At 45.3% G+C, this 19886-nt stretch overlaps 1 protein-coding gene across 1 annotated transcript; it reads left to right on the forward strand.

Annotated features, from left to right (window-relative positions):
- Positions 1 to 897: 897 nt before the first annotated feature.
- On the forward strand, positions 898 to 18362 carry acvr1ba (activin A receptor type 1Ba; the record flags this gene model as incomplete). Its single annotated transcript, XM_080014488.1, has 9 exons — positions 898 to 964; positions 11167 to 11403; positions 11496 to 11747; positions 12410 to 12640; positions 13343 to 13510; positions 15024 to 15180; positions 15295 to 15419; positions 15512 to 15642; positions 15976 to 18362. 9 exons carry the CDS (start codon positions 898 to 900, stop codon positions 16099 to 16101), a joined length of 1494 nt encoding a protein of 497 aa, XP_079870614.1. The 3' UTR covers positions 16102 to 18362.
- Between the last annotated feature and the right edge of the window lie 1524 nt (positions 18363 to 19886).

The following is a 19886-nucleotide window of genomic DNA, read 5'->3' on the forward strand; positions in this document are numbered from 1 at the left end:
ACAAAACAACGTCACGGATTCACACTTGAACATCACTTTAAGGTCAACATCCGAAAAAATACTAAAACCCTTTATTCTAACTATTAGTCATGGAGAGTTTATGAAATATTTTGAAAGATAATTTACAGCTGCACTTTAAATGACTGCTCTCGTATTCCGGCCTGCACAAACGCTACTCTCCGTTCACTTACGTTTAGAGATGTGTGCGTATGTTGTTTTTTTTTTGTTTTGTTTTTTCAATGCCATGCCATGGCCTTGTCTCTTTTCATTGACTCGCGGACTGCTCAGCCGCTCTAACCCCAACGCCTCCAAAAGGGGATAAATAAAGTGTCTTGGCTCACCTTAAACAAGGATCGCGACAGGGGCGGGCATGCGGGTGGACTACACGCCACCCAGTCACGCAGGCGAGGAAAACCATTCGGAGGCGCCTGAACCAAAACATGGTGGTGGGGGGGGGGGGAGATGTATTTGATTTGATTTATGTATTTTTTTAAACCGATGCAAACACGTTTGATTGAATGGATAGCACACATTTTCCGGGCAGATTTGCCTACTTATTATTATTATTATTATTATTATTATTGTTATTGTTGTTGTGGTTATTGTTATTGTGCTTCATTACAGCAGGGTAAAAACAGCAGGGGGGGGGGGGGGGGACACGGGGACGGGAAGCCGGCCGACCGAGCCCCACAAGCCCCGCCCCCTCGAAAAGATCCCGGCTCGCCCCTTTAAGTGGCCGCCGTGTGGCGTGTGCGTGCGGCGTGCGGTCACACTGTGGTTGCGCGTCGGGTCGGGCCGCGTTGATAGCGCCGCGCTTCGAACGCGTTTCTCTCTCTCTCTCCCTCCCTCCCCCCCCCACCACCCTCCGCCGCACAGAGCGATGGAAATCCAGAAGCAATGGCTCTAAGACAAGCCGCTGTTGCGTCGCTGCTGGCCCTAGCCGGGTGGGCGACCGTCGGTGCCGGTAAGTTTTGGATCCTCGCCTCCCGGTCGGATGTTGGGTGGCCGGGCTCTCGCCCGCCGTCGCTCTCCCCGTCATGGCGCGCCGTGTCTGGGATCCGGCTAACCTTTAGCTAGCGGTAACCTTTACCGCCGCCGTTTACCGTAACCGTGCTTTTTTTTTTCCTCTCTTCTCTCTCCAGTTTCGGCGACGAAACGTATCCGTCGATATCGTTGTTGACGTTTTCGAACACAAAAACCGTCAAGTCGACGAACAACAACAACAACAACACGTTGTTGTTGTTTTTTTGTTTTGTTTAGGTCGCCAGTGGAGTAAGATCCGTAAGCTAGCGCCGCGCAGACTAAACCCTGGGAATAATAGATGTGTTTTATTCATTCACGGAGAGGCGGGGGGGGGGGGGTTGCGGTGTTTACAACAGATCACATGAAAACAGTAGACTAATAATTAATATATTTTAGAATAAACTACTACGAATAAGAACTGGCGATATTCAATACGTCTAAAATTAACTTGAAATTGGAAAAAATAAACAATAAAAAAAACTAAATGTGTGTGTGTGTGTGTGTGTGTGTGTGTATATGTGTGTGTGTGTGTGTGTGTGTGTGTATATATGTATGTGTGTGTGTATATATGTGTGTGTGTATGTGTGTATGTATGTATGTGTGTGTGTATATATGTGTGTGTGTATGTATGTATGTATGTGTATATGTATGTATGTATGTATGTATGTGTGTGTGTATATATATATATATATATATATATATATATATATATATATATATATATATATATACATACGGTGGTATACAACTTAAAAATCAACAATAACCCTCTGTCTGGATCAATAATTTACATTGTTAAAAATAAAATTGCAAGTGTGCACACGTGTATATAAAGTGGAAAAAAAAAACTGCCCATAGAGTGTGTGTACTAGGGTGGAAAACAAAATTATGATATTAAGGTATTATAGGCAGAGATGTAAAAGATGAGTTCCTGTCTGGCTCGGATCCCCCAGGAGGAGGAGTTGGGCGTTCTGAAATGCTTCTACGCGTGTCTGACTGAACAGACTTTAAAAAAAAAAAAAAAAAAAACATATCTAACATTTCACATTTCTAGATGTAGTAGAAACCCCTGTGTGTCTACCGGGCGTTAATCTGCTTGGGAGGCGTTGTTTTGAAGGATATTTACTAAACAATCTCGCATCAGCTTGTGGCCCCATGTAAGCACAGCGGACTGTTTCACCACAGTAAAATGTGGTGCTCTGTATTATTCCTCACAATATTGGCACATGTCGGAATTAAGCCGGTTTCAGCAAGTGCAGAAAGTGTTGTTCGTAAGTAAATAGTGGAAGTTGTGGTTCCCTTCCTGAAAGGGGCTGTTTAGTGGCCTCCAGGGTGACAACAGCCGGCCGTTCAGGCAGCCCAGACAGAAGTCAAAGTTGAAATCTGTGCCCTTTTGTGATGGAAATGCGGCAAGTGGGGTCCTTTTCAGGCGGTTATTGGGGGTTGCCACAACTCCAATCTCTCAATGTCTGCCGGAGCAGCTGAGTCTCGGCTCCACTGCATTAATGAGTAGATGCATATGGTGGACCCCAAACCTGTTTTTGTTGTTGTTTTTTTTGGGTCCCTGTAGTCTGTAACAAGGATCCAGGAAGTCAACTTTTATTTTATTTTATATGCAGTTGTAAAATAACTCTGATTTACAGTTATAAAATAATTCTGGGTTAAGTCTCCAGTTCCTTAGCTCTCCCTGTGGTCCTCACATGCGAGTCTGTTGTGCCTTGTTGCGACTTGCCACTTGTGAAATGATGTAAAAGTAAGAGACCATATTAAACCTCTCTGCCAAATTAAATATCCTCTGTGTGCATCATAATCCATTAGCCCTGTTGTGTTATACATGGGTGAGTCATCCTCCTTCCAAGAACCGGTGAGATTTTTCTTCCTCCCCCGCTTAGTTTAGATAAGGCCACACCAAGGTTGGTCAATTTATCATGCAACAACATGAAAAAACGATGGGAAACTAATTATTGGAATTCTGCAATGGCACCAGCGTGGTTTGTTTGTCTGCCTGGGTTAGTCCAACACGACATTGGTGTGTGAGGGGAGGGGGCTCTTCTGTGGTCTGAGCAGACAGGGGGGGTGTTGGATAGGTTTTACCAGCTGGCCAGACTTGTCTTGTAGGGGCCCATGAATGTGTCTGGAACCACTGTTTTACACCACATAATGGATTATAGCACGGCATGGCTGAAACCAGACAAACCCGAAAGTAGTTAGGCTAGCACGGATTCCAAGCTATTGAGAGCTTGGCCGTCGAAGACCGGAATTTACCCACAGGTCGTGATGAATCTGTCATGTGCCGTGACTTTGTGAATCGGGAGCCGTTGTGTTGTAGGCCCTACATGCCTGTGTGACACAGTCAGGTGCCTGCATGCATGGAACAGAGTAGCAATGTGATACGGCACTGGGCTACATGGAGTGCCGTGAGGCAGGGCGCGCCCTGCTCATTCTCTGCTTCTTTCTCCCTCCCATACAAACCCTCTGTTTGATCAAAATCTTTTCTATACTTTCCTTGTGTTGTCCCACTTCTGGTTTTTCTCTGCTTTTGTTTCCCTAATACATTGTAGAACCTTGTGTGGATGAATCATAATTTTAACTCTTTGAAACCGACTAACTTTGTTAGTCGGGTTAGGCTGTAAAACGGCTGTAAAACGGCTGTAAAACTTCTGTTGGCATGCAAGCCTGTTTATCGCCATTTATTTATTTGTCACTGTATCACAATGGTGCTCGATTCGTTAGGTCCCTGTTTTTTCCCCATTTTCACAAAAAGAGAATAGAAGAGGGATTGTTGTTAAAGTGTGTAGGGCTGGACTCCGGTCCAGCAACACAGGTGTTGCGTCGAGTCAAAGTAAAAGAATGAAATTCATTTCTTAGTAAGAGTGGAACGTGTGTGCACCTGCCTGCTCGGTCAGAGCCAAAGGAAAGTAAGAGAGGGTAAGCCTGGTTTATAGTTGCCACAGCCATGGTGTCGTTTAGTGCGTGCGGCGTAAATGACGTCATGATTGTGGTGCTTGGTACCAGCAGTACCAGTTTTAAGTGCATTATCGCCACTAACTAGATTCCGTCCACCTCTTCTAGTGCGCTTTAGGTAATTCAAGATGGATGCGTTCCAAAGGAAGGTTGCAAAGAGGTCCGCAGATACAATTTGTACGGTCCATCTATGCGTGACCAGAAAAATAACCAGATGGGGTTGATTTGTGGAAGGGGATAGCGTTGTCTCCATTCCTACGACCAGGTCGTTAAGCGAATTGGTCGGTAAGCGAGGAGCCACCCCTTAAAGGTATTTCAGTCTTGGAGATTGCAAACGCTAGTGTAGTGAATGCTGATTGACCGCGGGAACGAGACGGAGAAAGGGCGACGCGACATGAGATGCTTGACGCTGGAGGTGCTGTGCTACCATTTCCACGACCAAAGTTCTTGTACGGCGTACAATACTGGCTGGTCAGCGAGTTGGTCGTAAGTCCCAACGTTAAGTCAGGAATACCTGAATTTTAATACCTCGGGACTTTTTTGTCAAGTTTACATTTCACACTTTACATTTTAATTTTACTGCTTTTTTGCAGTTATGTAGATCCTTCCCTCAGGACTTCTTCGTAGTGTTGACAGCCGCACTGTCAACGCTCAGCTCCCACAGTGGTTTGTGCGCAGCGCCCCCTGTCTCTGAGCTGCACTGCTCGCTTGCAACGACTGTACAGAGCCTTAAGATGTTGGACCTATTGGGCTCAAAGGTGTGTGATTCCCCACCCCGCTTCGGTGTGTGTTCTTTATGAAGCGGGGGGGGGGCTGTAAAACCTCTGTGGCATGCACTGGGGAAAGTTGTTTTGTGCAGCGGTTGTGTCATAGAAAGTCTGTTTTTCTGCCTGTCGTCTCCTTGTCGCCAAGCTGTGACCAAATCAAAGGGATTGTCCTCTTGTACGCAAGATGTCTTGTGTGCAAGACTCCTTGCTTAATGTGACTGCTTCAAGTTACCGCTCGGCCTCAAAGTCCAACTAGCGGTGTTTCCGTGTTTACCAACAGTGCGAGCTGTGTGACACTGACCCGGGTCAGAGGTCAGCCATGGAGTCTAGTTCAGCCCTCGGCCCCAGCCCCTTCGTAGTGAATGCGGTGGCTAATGACCTCCGGAGGCACAGGTTCCTAATTGCTCCAGCAGACAGCGTAGCCTCCAGCTGACCTGGCTCCACCGTTAACCTCTGTTGGGCCACGAGGGATTCCTCCCCACACACAAGCAGCAATTTCACTCTTTAATCGCTCCACTTTCCCTTACTGGCTCCCATTTTGTCTTTTGAGTAGTTGAAATGGTTCCAGGGGGAAAGACCCTGGAAATGGCAGCACAAAGGCGGTCATTTTGTCAGCACTGCGAATGCAAATCGAACAAGAGAACATGGGTTGCTAGTGAAATGACATTTGTCTTTGTTTTATGCTTTAAATATAATTAGGGGGGGGGGGTTGTCACAGAACACCTAGACGGATCTGGTAACTATGCAAGTTCATGCCCATAGGGCTTCACCTGATACCTGGCCTCCATTTTACAGGTCTCTTTGAAGAGGTGTTTTGTTGTTTAGCTTTAGGAATGTGGATTAGACCTGCTCTGCCTTGTTATTCTCCGCTTGATGCTGTGTCTGCTTTTCTAGTTCACTCCTGTTTTTATCTAATTATATTCATTGATTGCATATTTTAATCTGGGGTTGTTGGCTTATTTGGTAAGCTATTGCTGAACGAATACACTCAAAATGTATTCACTGATTATAGTCATGCACCAAAAGACTGGAACAAATACTGTCTTAAAAAAAAAAAAAAAAGAAGAAGTGTTTTCCAAATGTGATCATATCATCCAGTATTGATCAGTCAGGTTCCAATTAGGAGCATTATCTTCTCCATACCTTCAGATTTTAGATAGCAGTAGCTATTTAACACCTTCCTTCCCTAAAGGAAATTCACAGAGCCAAGCCTGGAATTCTTTGGCTTTCGGCTGTATTGACAACCGAACGTGCTGACAGTGGTTATCAATTTCTCCTTCATAGTACATCAATGAGGGAATGTGTAGAATACAGTAACTGCCTGCTTATAACTACCAGATTTTTTATTGCCCAACAAACTTCTAATTTTAATGCATACATTTTCCCGTTCATCACATCAGACTGCAGACAGACTTTACATCTGAGTTCCACAGTAGTTTCTAAATAACCAATTTTTTGGGGGACATTTCTAACATTGGCTTAAACTCCCGCAACGTTTTTGTGGAAACGTGATTGAGGAATCTGAGGATTTTACGAAATTATCCGTCTGCTCAGCTCACGGCATTCCGGCGTTTATGTAATAATAAAGACCGCTCTGATAATGACATGAGACGATGGGTTAATATGATTTTGAAATATCTTAATTAGGGGCGAGGGGGTGGGGGTTGTTTCCAATGCATGCGATAATAAACTCTTCTTCGTCTGGCCTTAACTGCAAAATGTGCGCCTAGTTAAAACAAACCTCTTTTAGCATTTTGAACGTGTGTTCCAAACTCCTATCGGGCCGGTGCTAAAGCCATTATGTGCGTGAGTTGTTGTGGATCAGTGGCAGGCGGGGTGGGATGTCGGCCAGAGGCTGGTTGGTAGAGATGGTCTGAGCAGCCCGGCCCCAGAGGCCTGACTTTAGAATCAGATCAGTAATCTGACCCTGAGATGCAGACAAAGGTAATGACTTTCCTCCTTCCCCCCTCGCATTGATTAGGACAGGAACATGGTGTGTATATCGCTGTGTGTGTGTGTGTGTGTGTGCGCTTGTGGTGCCCGTGCGCGGCGGAGGCGTGTGCACTGCACTCGCACTGTGTGGTGGCGTCTACTTGTCTTGATCAGCTCTCAGTCTGGTATCTGTATGGATCTAATTTCAGCCGGTGCATTTTGGTAATGGTGCTCTGCTCCCGGGACACACGCATGCACCGACCGGCTCTCCGTCTGCGGCCCCAGAGCCCCGGAAACCCACTGTGTTTTTGTAACCCTGCCCCCACCACCCCATCCCCCCGCAAATGGCCTTAAAATATTTTCCACTGACTTCATCATCTTATCTCACTGGAAGGTTCACCTCTGTTGTGACAGTGTTACTTGGTATGAGCCGCGCTGACTAACACCCGCGCTCTTCTCACGCACATGGTGTCGACACCGCGCTCGCTGTGTACGGCTGTTTGTGTGTGACGATTGATCTGCAGGGCTTTTTCAAAGCATTCCAGCCTTCTCCTTTTTAGTAGTTTGGTCCAAATTATGGAAGCGTTGGATGTTTTATTAATCCTGCTTCCTTGCCGCGTTTCCTGCCTCGACACGAACGGAATGAGAGGAACTTCACACCCGCAACACAAATGACTGAAGCCCCCCTCCCTCCTCCTCCTTTGTCCTCTTCTTTCCTTTTTTTTCTGTCTTTATTTTTTTATTTTGTGTTCCCTAAGTCAAAGTCTAGACTGGGTTTTAATGACAGTCGCAGCTGGTCATTCGGGCAGACCCCTGTCGCAGCTGGGGGGCTCCGCTAGCCCCTCCATTCACACGTGATGTCTCCCCTCACCCCCGTCATTGTCCCGCCCAGTTTGAGACCCCCTAAAAACAGAAGAGTATGTACTGTTAACCCCCATCTCCTGAGCGCCACCCCTCCCCCTCTCTCAGCTACAAGCCCCCCAGCCCTCCTCCACCACCCCCTCCCCACACACACACACTCTACTCTGCTCTTTGTTCAGACGGGGCCAGTCCAATCCCTCCTCATGTCGCCTTAATCTCCACACAAAGAGCCAGTGTAAGGCCACCAATTATGTGGATACAAGAGCACAGTTCACTTAGAAACCACACACCAGGCCCTTCCTCAGATCTGTGTGTGTTTAGGCTAGATATTCCCCTCGCAAGTCCAGCTTTGTAAAGCTTTTACAAGGTACGCTGAATCCGGCGCGATATGTGGAGAGCTGTGCAAACAAGCCGGCATTTGGGCAAACGCAAGTGGGTTACGAGGCCAAATTTGTGCGTTTATTTGATTTCATGCTTGTCCAGTAGGGTCGGGTGTATCCAGCATCCAGCGCCATTTGATTCAACATCTATTCAATCCGATATTGATCAGATGGCTCACGGTACAATTCTGGATCAATTTATCGATATTCTATACATAACATTGGCACCATCTTTTCAGTGAAACATCATTGTCACAACATTATGTGCTTTGTAAAAAATATTTCAGTCTAATACAGAAATGTCACATAAAAAAAAGAAGATTATGGTGGTATTTAATTTAAGAGGAAAATTGTTGATTAACTTCCAAAGAGGTATAGGAATAAAGGGGTATCAGTTTGTTAATTCATTTATTTTGAACCCCGCTATAGCTTCCAACTTTGCGTCTTTCACTAAATTAATTTAACCTTTCTTATTACTTTGTGTCTAGTGTGTCTGTTCTTTTCTGCGCCGCTGTTGCTTGTTTTGTTTGACAGCGGTCTGCAGCTCGGAGTGCTGCAGAAAGGTTATAATGAAAGGGAAGATTTGACACAATCCAAACTCTGGGTAGACCACAAACCATCCACAGCCGACCCAAGGAGGAAAAGTGTGTGTTTCCAGTCATGTTGGGTTTCCTTCCTGTGCTTCTGTGAGTGCGTGTGAGAGAGAGATTCGGTGTCTCTGGATGATGGATGTGCCGAATACTCTAACGTTCTAATATAATGTGCTGTGCTTGCCATTTAAATTTATGTCCATTCATTAGTTTCCCCCTGTGTGACGCTGGGCTTCTTTATTTACAGCAAGCAGTTCAAATCTTATGATGGTAGATAAATACAATAATTGCAGTTAGCTTTATGTGGGGAATTCTTCCAAGAAATTCTTATTGTGCTGTGAAAACGTTCACTCATGATTTGATCAGAATATTCTCCGTCCTGAATTGCTCACCGGAGACTCATGCACTCCATTGTGCTTGAAGCGAGGAAACAGAAAGGGGCCTTTGCTGAATTTTGAAGTCAAAAAACACGCTTCATTTTGAAGCTGACGATGGGGAGTAGTACACCTTTGTAACATCATTTATTTATTTTTTTTTTTTCCATCAAAGCTATTGGCATTGATACATGGCGGATCAGTAGGAAGAGGCAGCGGAATTGTTTTTCCTCTTTTTATCGGTCTTTGCCCCCTTGGTTCTCCATAATCAGCAGGAAATTCCATCTTCATGCAAACTGTGGGGAACTCTGACACGCTTCGCCAAGAGTTCCTGGCACTTAGACTCCCTCTTGGAGAGAGACACGCTAACACACAACAATTTGGCATATCGGAGTTACTCACTACAGGCAAGAATGCACATTGTCTCCGTAATGCCAACTCCCACAGTTGACGCATGTGGGAACCGGCCCAGTGACACTGGGGTTTGTGGTTTTGGACGCTCAGATGTTGCAAGCACATCGGGCAGAAGGTCACTGAGCGAAGTGACTCCCAGCATAAGCGAAAGGATGAAGGTGAACTCTGCAATGGACACACAGAAGTGTTTGTCTCCCTTTCAGTGCATTTAAGGAGGGGGCAGAAACAAACGCTGTGTGTGTGTTTCGTGGGGGTGAGATCATCGGGATCCTGAACCACAGGAAAAGAGTGGATTAGTAGAATCTTCCCACACCTTAAACCTTTTCTTCCCCCAGCCGGAGGTCGTCAAAAATCCAAAGGCATGCCAAGCTGCTGGACAGGCTCTTGTTCTCCTCTCCATCAAATCCTCCCTGATCTTCGCCTCCTCGAGCTTTGTAATAAGTTGCTGTTTGTTCCCTCGTCTTCCATCTTGTCCTTGCTAAGTCCAGAGTAATTACACCGGAGTGGTCCTGTCTTTGTCCCGGTTGAGGCTCGGCTCTGAGCCTGTCATGCCTTGCTCACGGCCTTGTTTATCAGTCGGGGCAGTTCGTAATTTACTCTCGACTGGGGGTCTGCTGGGCTCAGTCACCCCCCCCCCCCCCCCTCATCCCCTAATGTTCTTCCCCACGGGAAAACGAGTCCCAGGACAAACCAAACAACCAGCTTCGCCCCGGCCATGCTTTGCATTTTGTCTGCGAGAGGAGAAGCCAGTGTTTGTGTCGACCCCGCTCTAAATGGGAAGCATATGCGCCGTGACTCAAAAACCCATTTTACTCCTAATCAAATCAGTTTGCTATGCCATGCTTCCTGGGTTGCTCAACTTGATCCGGTTCCAAGTTTATGTGGTGGATTTGTGTGGCCTGTCTTGACATTTCAGTGTGTGGATGGACCGCCGATGTTCATTATTGTTGCGGCGGGGGTTGCACTACGTCAACTTTAAAAAAGGACCCCTTGCAGGAGCGAGCAGGAAGTTTTTAATAAAGCCGTGTTGTTTGCCTATACAGCAATGAGTCAAAGGTAGATGGAGGAGAATAACTGAGCAGAGTGCTGCATTGGGGATTTGGCAGAGAGTGCTCGCCCCTTGTTGGGTTTCACTTTGTCCCACCGGCCCGCTCCATCTCCACACCGGTGTGTTTGGGTTCATCTGCAGTGGAAGATCTGATTTCAAGGCTGCCAGGGCCGTCTGGCTGCTGCGAAACTTCAATCTCTGTCTGTCTGCACACCACCATGGGTGCCCGCCATGCACAAGACACACAACTGCCAGCGTTGTTGGTGGGAATAGCCTGCCCACTGGTGGACAAACTAGAGAACAACCCATTTCAACCAGAGGGAGGACGAGCTGACCTAAACCCTTTTCAGTTGTAAATATCCAACCTTTAGGTGGATCCCGGGTTAATTTGGTCATTTTAAAGTTGTCGTCGCCCCCCCCCCATTTTGCTGGCTTTTCTGAGAATTGTATTGACTAATCCAGTGGTTTTCAACAAGGGGTCCAGGGACCCCCAGGGGTCCTTCAAGAGGTTCCAGGTGCTCCCCAGCAAAATGATTCATAGTTAAAAATCACCATGACTTAATTTACAAGCAATAGAGAATTTGCAGTAATGATAGTTTTGATCATAGTTTGGCTCTCTAACTACAGTATAGACCGAGACAGAAGTTTGTACTAAATAAATACTATCTACCATAAAAATGAAAGTATCTAATTGGTGTCAGAGGCTAAATCTGATCAAATTGGGTCCATGGCGTATCATGCATGACAAATTGACGGTCCTTGATATGAAAGGTTGAGAATCACTGCTCTAATCCTCCCTCCTCTCTCTCTCAGCTCTCAGGTGTAACTGCACCACCTGTGAGAAGACTGGTTATGAGTGCGAGACGGACGGGGCCTGCATGGCCTCCACCTACTACAGCCAGGGCAAGGAGCAACATGTGCGCATCTGCATAAACCAGGACAACCTGGTTCCCCTAGGGCAGCCCTTCTACTGCCTGAGCGCCGAGGGGCTGCTCAACACACACTGCTGCTACGTGGACTACTGCAACAGTGTGGACCTCAAAGTACCCGGTGAGACTCTCCTCCACCCCCGTCTGCGTTCCAAAGGTCCTGCTGTGGACTGTCCTTTGTGTTAAAGACTCATTTCGTTCTATCTCCCTTAGTCCCAACCAGGGAGCCCGGGTGGCCTGGCTCCTGGGGGCCTGTGGAGCTGGTGGCAGTGATCGCGGGGCCCGTCTTCCTGCTGTGCGTGCTGCTCATGGTGGGCGTGTTCCTGTTCCAGTACCACCAGAGGGCGTACAGCCACCGGCAGCGGCTCGACGTGGAGGACCCGTCCTGCGACCACCTGTACCTTGCCAAGGACAAAACCCTGCAGGACCTCATCTACGACATGTCCACCTCAGGGTCCGGCTCCGGTCAGTGTTTATTTCTTTATTTTACAGAATACTAGAGGTTTAGTACAATATTCAATATACAATATTTTGGTTGCGCCCAACTCTATTAAAATGCTGCTTGCCAACAGTGAGGTCACATGCTAATTATGTTTCCCATTGATTGGTGATCAGTCTCTTGTTCTGATTGGCTATAAGGAACTAGTGTTATTATTGGTGGCTGCACAGGTGGATTTGTCTTCCCCACTTGGGAATAATAGTGTAAAAAAAGATTTGTCTACATTTCTTTGCCCAGGATGAGATGACTATGTGATAGATGAGTATGTGTCTCACAACGCAGGTTTCGCACTCTCTGCATTTGTGGATCTACCTTCATAGAAGTGGGTTTAGTTTAAAGTCTTTAAACCACTGATCTCTCCTTTTTCACGTCACAAAACGTAGAAAACACTTAAGTAGTAGTACATGTTAAGTAAGGAAATCTTTATTTATATAGCACTTGTAAAAACATGCTGTCAGAGAGTGCTTTACAGGCCTAAAAAGAAACTCTATTGAAGAAAGTGAAAACCAAACCGAGTGAGCATAAAAATAACTTAGTAAAAGCCTAAGTAAAAAAAAAACAAAAAAAAACATGGAAGTAGTATTTGCTCCTCACCCACGTGGTCTCTCTACACCCCCCCCCCCCACAGGCCTGCCCCTGTTTGTGCAGCGCACCGTGGCCAGAACCATCGTGCTGCAGGAGATCATCGGGAAGGGCCGTTTTGGGGAGGTGTGGCGAGGCAAGTGGAGGGGCGGGGACGTCGCCGTGAAGATCTTCTCATCCCGAGAGGAACGATCCTGGTTCCGTGAGGCGGAGATCTACCAGACAATCATGCTGCGGCATGAAAACATCCTCGGCTTCATCGCTGCCGACAACAAAGGTGAATGGAACAGCAGTGTTCTGTTTTCCTTTAAGCACAGAAAATTGTATTTAGCAGCTGTAGATTAGCATTAATTTTAGACACCAAGGAGATCTATAAAACAGCAGTTATAATCATATACACACAGCATTTTCATATAGAGTGTTTCCTACTTATGTATTTTTGAAATGTTTTTATATTTTAAAAATATTTTTCACATTAGATTCAAGATTTTTATTCGTCATATACATACTTTCATACATATATGCAGTGAAATGTAATAATGCAGTGAAATGTAATTTACAAATAATTATTATCTCAATTTCTTCTTATTACCTACCTTACCAAATTAGATAAAATTAAAAAAATTAACACAATCTTCCGTTTCCACTGGCATTATCATCGTCATCCTATCTTTCCTAAGCTCTTCGTACTTTGATTGCAATTGGCATTTGCTCTAATATAAAGCATTTGTCTCATATTTACTTTTCATAAAAAAAATAAAAATATGAGATAAGTGAGATGTTGTGTGTACGAGAGGCACTTGTGTTCATGGGAGTGAACTTTGGCCTGAACGACCTCCCATCTCATCCCGCTTTAAGTACAGACATAAACAGAAAATTGGAAAAAGGTAATCATTTCCTTAAACCACCCACCGTGATGTTTCTTTTATTTTAAAGTCTCCACCGTCTCACCCTTCCCACGTGTCTCCCCCTCTCTCAGATAACGGCACGTGGACTCAGCTGTGGCTGGTGTCGGACTACCACGAGCACGGCTCCCTGTTCGACTACCTGAACCACTACTCCGTCACCATCGAGGGGATGATCAAGCTGGCGCTGTCGGCCGCCAGCGGCCTGGCTCACCTGCACATGGAGATCCTGGGCACGCAGGGTGAGACAGAGATATGAGAATAGATATCGTGATGCGGATAAAGGTTGTCTTTAAGGCTGCGGTATGGTACCCAAGTTTTGAAAAGTATACTTAAGTTTGTTATCTGAAATTATATTAAGTACCCAACGCCTTTTTATTGTACTGGGTGTGTCAAAATGTGTACTTAAGATGTGCTTACATATACCGAACAGCCACAACATTAAAACCACCCCTAATAACCACATCGATTGTGAAGCCTCCCCTCGTGCCTCCAAGACAGCTCTGACCCGTGGAGGCATGACCTCCACAAGACCTCTGAAGGTGTCCTGTGGTATCTGGCACCAAGACCTTAGCAGCAGATCCTTTAAGTCCTGTAAGTTGCGAGGTGGGGCCCCCATGGATCAGGCTTGTTGTTCCAGCACATCCCACAGATGCTACATCGGGTCGGCGCCTAACCCCGCCCATCCACATGATGTAGAAGAAACATGATTCATCAGACCAGGCCACCTTCGTCCATCGCTCTAGGGTTGACTTCTGACACTTGCATGCCCATTGTTGACGCTTTCAGTGGTGGACAGGGGTCATAACTTTTTCAGCAGTTTGAGCTACAGTCACTCTTCTGTGGGATGGGACCAATGAGCCCATGGGCACCCATGACCCTGTCGCCGGTTCACGGGTTTTCCTTTTTGGTAGATACTAACCACTGCATACTGGGAACAGCCCATTAGACCTGCCGTTTTGGAGATGCTGTGACCCAGTCGTCTAGCCGTCACAGTTTGGTCCTTGTCAAAGTGGCTCAGATCCTTACGCTTGCCCATTTTTCCTGCTTCCAACACATCAACGTCAAGAACTGACTGTTCACTTGCTGCCTAATATATTCTACACCTTGACAGGTGCCATTTGAACGAGAAGATCAATGTTATTCACGTCACCTGTCAGTGGTTTTAATGTTGTGGCTGATAAATGTACATGTATATTAAAGATATTTAAGTTACTTTGATGGCCAAAATAACACATACATTAAACAAATACACTTCAGTACAGCCCATCTTATATTCCACGGAATATTAGGTTAGCTTATATTCAAAGTCTACTTTCACTACACTTGTGTTTTAATGACTAATACATTAAGGCTGTACTTTAAATTATTGTTATTAATTAAGTCATTAAAAGTAAATAAGTGGCAAAAAAAAATCACACGAGCACTTCAAGTAAGGAGGTGCAAGTGGGTGCTATTAACACGCTTGATAAGCAAAAAATAGAATAGTCTGGGAAATATGCTTTTGTTTTCACTTCTGTAAGTTAATGCAATTCACTAAATCTTATAAACTGAGCTGGCTGTTCCAGTCACTGCCGGTCATAATATAATAGAATATTGGCCCAGAAATATAATCAAATGATCAATATCGAGGTTATCGTTTAAAAAAAAAAAAAAAAAAAAGACTTTGTCAACAAATCCGCTGGGCCCAAAGCAGACGTACCTTCCGTTTATCAATGTTTTGGTTTAGTCATTTCTCGTTCGCTCCTTCTGCAGGAAAGCCTGGCATCGCTCACCGTGACCTCAAGTCCAAAAATATCCTGGTGAAGAAGAACGGCATGTGCGCCATCGCCGACCTGGGCCTGGCCGTGCGCCACGAGTCCATCACCGACACCATCGACATCGCGCCCAACCAGCGCGTGGGCACCAAGAGGTGGGGATCCGGCGTCCGATTTCCACGATTTCCCCAAATTTTCCAAACCCTGTAATGTCCCGTCGTGTGACTCGTACCCCTCCCTCTCCCCCATCTCTTCCCCTCCACCCCCAGGTACATGGCTCCGGAGGTTCTGGACGAAACCATCAACATGAAACACTTCGACTCCTTCAAGTGCGCCGACATCTACGCGCTGGGCCTCGTGTACTGGGAGGTCGCACGCCGCTGCAACGCCGGAGGTGAGACGGGCAGCCCCCGCCCGCGCTGGTATAGCACCAAACCTTGCCAAAGAACCACAGCCACTCAACCGCTTTCCCATCATGCATTGCAGGCATCCATGAGGAGTACCAGCTGCCGTATTTCGACCTGGTGCCCTCTGACCCCTCCATAGAGGAGATGAGGAAGGTGGTTTGCGACCAGAGGCTCCGGCCCAACGCTCCCAACTGGTGGCAGAGCTACGAGGTGAGACGCTAATAATAATAATAAAAACATTTTTTAAGAGCTTTTATTATTTTTGTAAATAAAAACAAATTTTTTTAGCTTTTATTGTACTTGGTGTGTTTAAAATGTGCACTTTATAGACGCTCATTCATTATTAGGGGTCCAGCCTGCAGGAAAAATGGCCAATTGCCTTCACAAAAATATATATAGAATTTCTAGTGTCTGAACTTGGTTATCCGTCACTGTGAAGAAAGGGCCAAATTTTCCTGTTTGAATCTTCCTTCCTCGTGTGTTTTTATTGTGTTTTTATTTATTTATTTATTTATTTATTTATTATTATTATTTTTCTTACAGTCTCTGCGTGTGATGGGGAAGATCATGAGGGAGTGCTGGTACGCCAACGGCGCGGCGCGGCTCACCGCGCTGCGCATCAAGAAGACTCTGTCCCAGCTCAGCGTGGAGGAGGACGTCAAGATGTGAGCGTCCGGTGGGCGGAGTCGAGCGGGCGGGGGCCGCATTGCGCCTCTCGCCCCCCCCCCCCCCCCCCGCGGGAGCGAAAAACCGAAAACAAACAAAAGAACAGAAACACTTTGTGACAGACTGCAACTAAAAACCCTGCCAGTTTTAAAGCCACACTCCAAGTTGTGACAAGGCCTACCTCACCTTTTTAGCCAAAACTACTGAGAACACCCCTAACTCCCTACCCCACCCCTCACCCCCACCCCTCCATGGGCCACAGCATCACCACTGTTGATACCATCATCACTCCATCCAGCATTTCTGTTGGATTCTTCTTTTCCGTGTTTTTGTTTTCCTGCCTTCCCAACTCCCCGGTTGGCTTTACGTTCAACTACGGAACGACGCCGCTGACTTGTCAATATCCCGTTGTCACGCCAACGGCATATCTAGCTGTTGCGGTGTTGGCGGTGAGGCGTGCGGGGGGGCAGAGGCCGGAGCACTGAGAAATGGTGAAACGCGGGCGACTCAAACGAGTTTGCCCGCGGCCTGCCGTGTGGTTTGTTCGTCGCCGAATCTTGAAATTTAAACATTAATACCCCTCCACCCCACCCTGCTCCCACTCCCACCCAAAATGTCCACTACCACAAACGCGTTGCACTCTATTGTAGCTTTTTCCTCGTCGTGTGCAACAGCCGTCACATGTCTGTCTTTTTTTCTTTTTTTTTTTTTTTTTTTTTCCCCCCCCCAGTTTTGATGTTGATTTTAAACTTGGCAGGGATAGTGTTTGGGATTATGTGTTTTTTTTTTTTTTTTTTTTTTTTTATTATTATTTTATTTTAATTTATTTGACTTGTTTTGTTTTTATTTTATATCGATGAACACACTGTGAGAAGCCAGTGTCTGATTATATAAATAAGTTTGTCATTGAGTAGCCGAACTGGCCCTATTGGAAGTTTGGGGCTTTAGAGCAGAACCGGGTCGACATCACGCACACTGAGCAAATAAGAAGCGTATGAAACGGCAATGGAAATATTCTTCTTCTGTTTTTCACTTTGTGTTTTGTGTAAAGTTATAATGGGTGTTTTTAAATGTTTTGTTGTTTTGTTTTTTTTTCCTTTTGACTTTTCCATTAGACACTACTGAGGGGTACATATGACTTTGTATATGAAAACGTGAAACGCTCCTTTTTACGTCCGTTACTCTGACCTGGACGGTACTTTCAGAACCAGCCGGTGTCTGATGTCTCTGCATGGTGTCCAGGGGACGTGGGCAGTCCACTCGCCACTCCAGGAGTCTGCTGGTACTACTGATCCCACTTCATTTTGCTGGGTTTTTCATTTTTATTTTTTTTTAAATAACTTGTCGGGAGTGCTGGCAAAGCTCTAGAAACCAAATCTGAGTTGGTAGCTCTTTTTTTTTTCTCTCTCTCTCTTTATTGACACTGGAATATTTAGGGGCATCGTTTTTAGCTTTCAAACCTTCAATCTCGCCCATCGAACGAGGAGAAATCTCAACTTTATGGTCGGAGGTGAGCTGTGGCTCGGAGCTGACACGTTTCCTGCATCGACTTACTGTGAAGTGAAATCGCATCTCAATTTATTTTTATTTTTTTGTTATTTTTGGGAGATCTGCTGCTACGGCAACTCCAACTTCAATTTAAACCATTTAATCTGCAAAACGGACTTGAATTAAGTATTACACTGGCGGTGTGTCGTTCGGTCTGTGTAGCGACACTCGAAACAGAGTGAGTGTCTGGTGTGGAACCTTGTAGTGCATGCTGTCTGCGACACTGGGGCCTCGGGGACTATGGTAGATGAATTTAAAAACCTAAAAAAAAAAAAAGAGCATTTTCCTCCGCCTTCCTGTTTTGTCTTTTCTTTCTCGTGGTTTTGTCGGCCGTCTGAACCCCAGTTCTGTTGCTGCTACTGTGATTTGGGCAGAAAGACGATGCGGTGCGTGGCTACGGCGCTGGAACGACGGTGGTTGTGAGACTGTCAGATTGAACCAAAATACTCCTGTCAAATTTTAAAAAATGTCATTTTGTTTATGCCATGGGTATTTTACTATGACATCCTGTTAAATATTTCAAAAAGAACACATCATACCAATCTTTTCAAAATTAGTTTAAACGTGTACATAGAAGATGAACAATAAATACCTTTTTTCTTATCTGTGTTTTGAAGGGTCCTTTTTTCATGTTTTTTTTTTTTCTTGTGGCCTTAAAATGTATTTCAATTGGCAAGCTGTTGGTCTGTTTGGATTACCCTGCAAGTCCCAGAACTCCATTACAAATTATTTTTTTAGATCCAGAACTTTTTTTTTTTTTCTTGAAATAAAACTTTGCCAGGAAAAAAGTCACTTGAGTTGGGGTTCTTTTTTGCATAATTTTACATATTATAATAACCAATTATATAAATTAATATACAGACATGGGCAAATTTGTTGGTACCCTTATAGCTCATTGAAACAATGCTTCATTCCTCCTGAAAAGTGATGAAAATAAAAGCAATTTTCTCGTATATACATGCATGCCTTTGGTTAGTCAGTAAAGCAAAGAAACTAGACAAATTATTGCTTAATAGATCAATTATATTCAAAATGGCCCGGACAGATTTGTTGGTACCCATTTGAAAAGATTTAAAAAAATCAGATTATAGTGATATTTCAAACTCACTGTTTTCTTTGATTGGTATCACACATCTTATCAATCATTCAGCCTACTTAAATGGAGAAAAGTAGTCACTCTGCTGTTTGGTATTGTGTGCACCACACGGAACATGGACCAGAAAGCAAATGAGTTGTCCGAGAAGTTCATAAATAAAATGATAGACAAGCGTGTTAAAGGTAAAGGCTATAAGACCATCTCCAAGCAGCTTGATGTTCCTGTAACTACAGTTGCAAATATTAAGAAGTTTGAGGTCGATGGGACTGTAGCCAACCTCCCTGGATGTGGCCACAAGAGGAAAATAGACTCCAGATGGAACAGGAGGACAGTGTGAATGGTAGCAAAAGAGCCGAGGACAACTTCCAAAGAGGTACAGGCTGAACTTCAAGGTACATCAGTGTCTGATCGCACAATCCGTTGCTTTTTGAGTGACAGCGGGCTCCATGGAAGAAGACCCAGGAGGACTCCACCTTTGAGAGAAAAACATAAAAAAGGCCAGACTGGAGTTTGCTAAAATGCATATTGACAAGCCACAATGCTTCTGGGAGAATGTCCTTTGGACAGATGAGTCAAAACTGGAGCTTTTTTTGGCAAGTCATATCAGTTCTATGTTCACAGACGAAAAAAATATAGCTTTCAAGGAAAAGAACACACCTCCTGTGGAACATGGAGGCTTTGTTATTTTTTGGGCTGCTTTGCTGCGTCTGGCAAGGGGTGCATTGAATCTGTGAAGGGCACAATAAAATCTCAAGACTATCAAGGCATTCTGGAGCGAAATGTACTGCCCAGTGTCAGAAAGCTGTCTCAGTCGCAGGCCATGGGTCCTCCAACCGGATAATGACCCAAAACACACAGCTAAAAGCACCCAAGAATGGATAAGAACAAAACATTGGACTATTCTGAAGTGGCCTTCTATGAGCCCTGATCTGAATCCTATCGAACATCTATGGAAAGAGCTGAAACATGCAGTCTGGAGAAGGCGCCCTTCAAACCTGAGACAGCTCCTGGCCCACTCTTCCAACAACAGGAAGAGTGGGCCAAATTACCTGTTGACAGGTGCAGAAGTCTCATTGAAACCTACAGAAATCACTTGATTGCAGTTATTGCCTCTAAAGGTTGTGTAACAAAATATTAAGGGTCC

This window comes from Zeus faber (genome assembly GCF_960531495.2).
Source record: "Zeus faber genome assembly, chromosome: 15".
Lineage (NCBI taxonomy): Eukaryota > Metazoa > Chordata > Actinopteri > Zeiformes > Zeidae > Zeus > Zeus faber.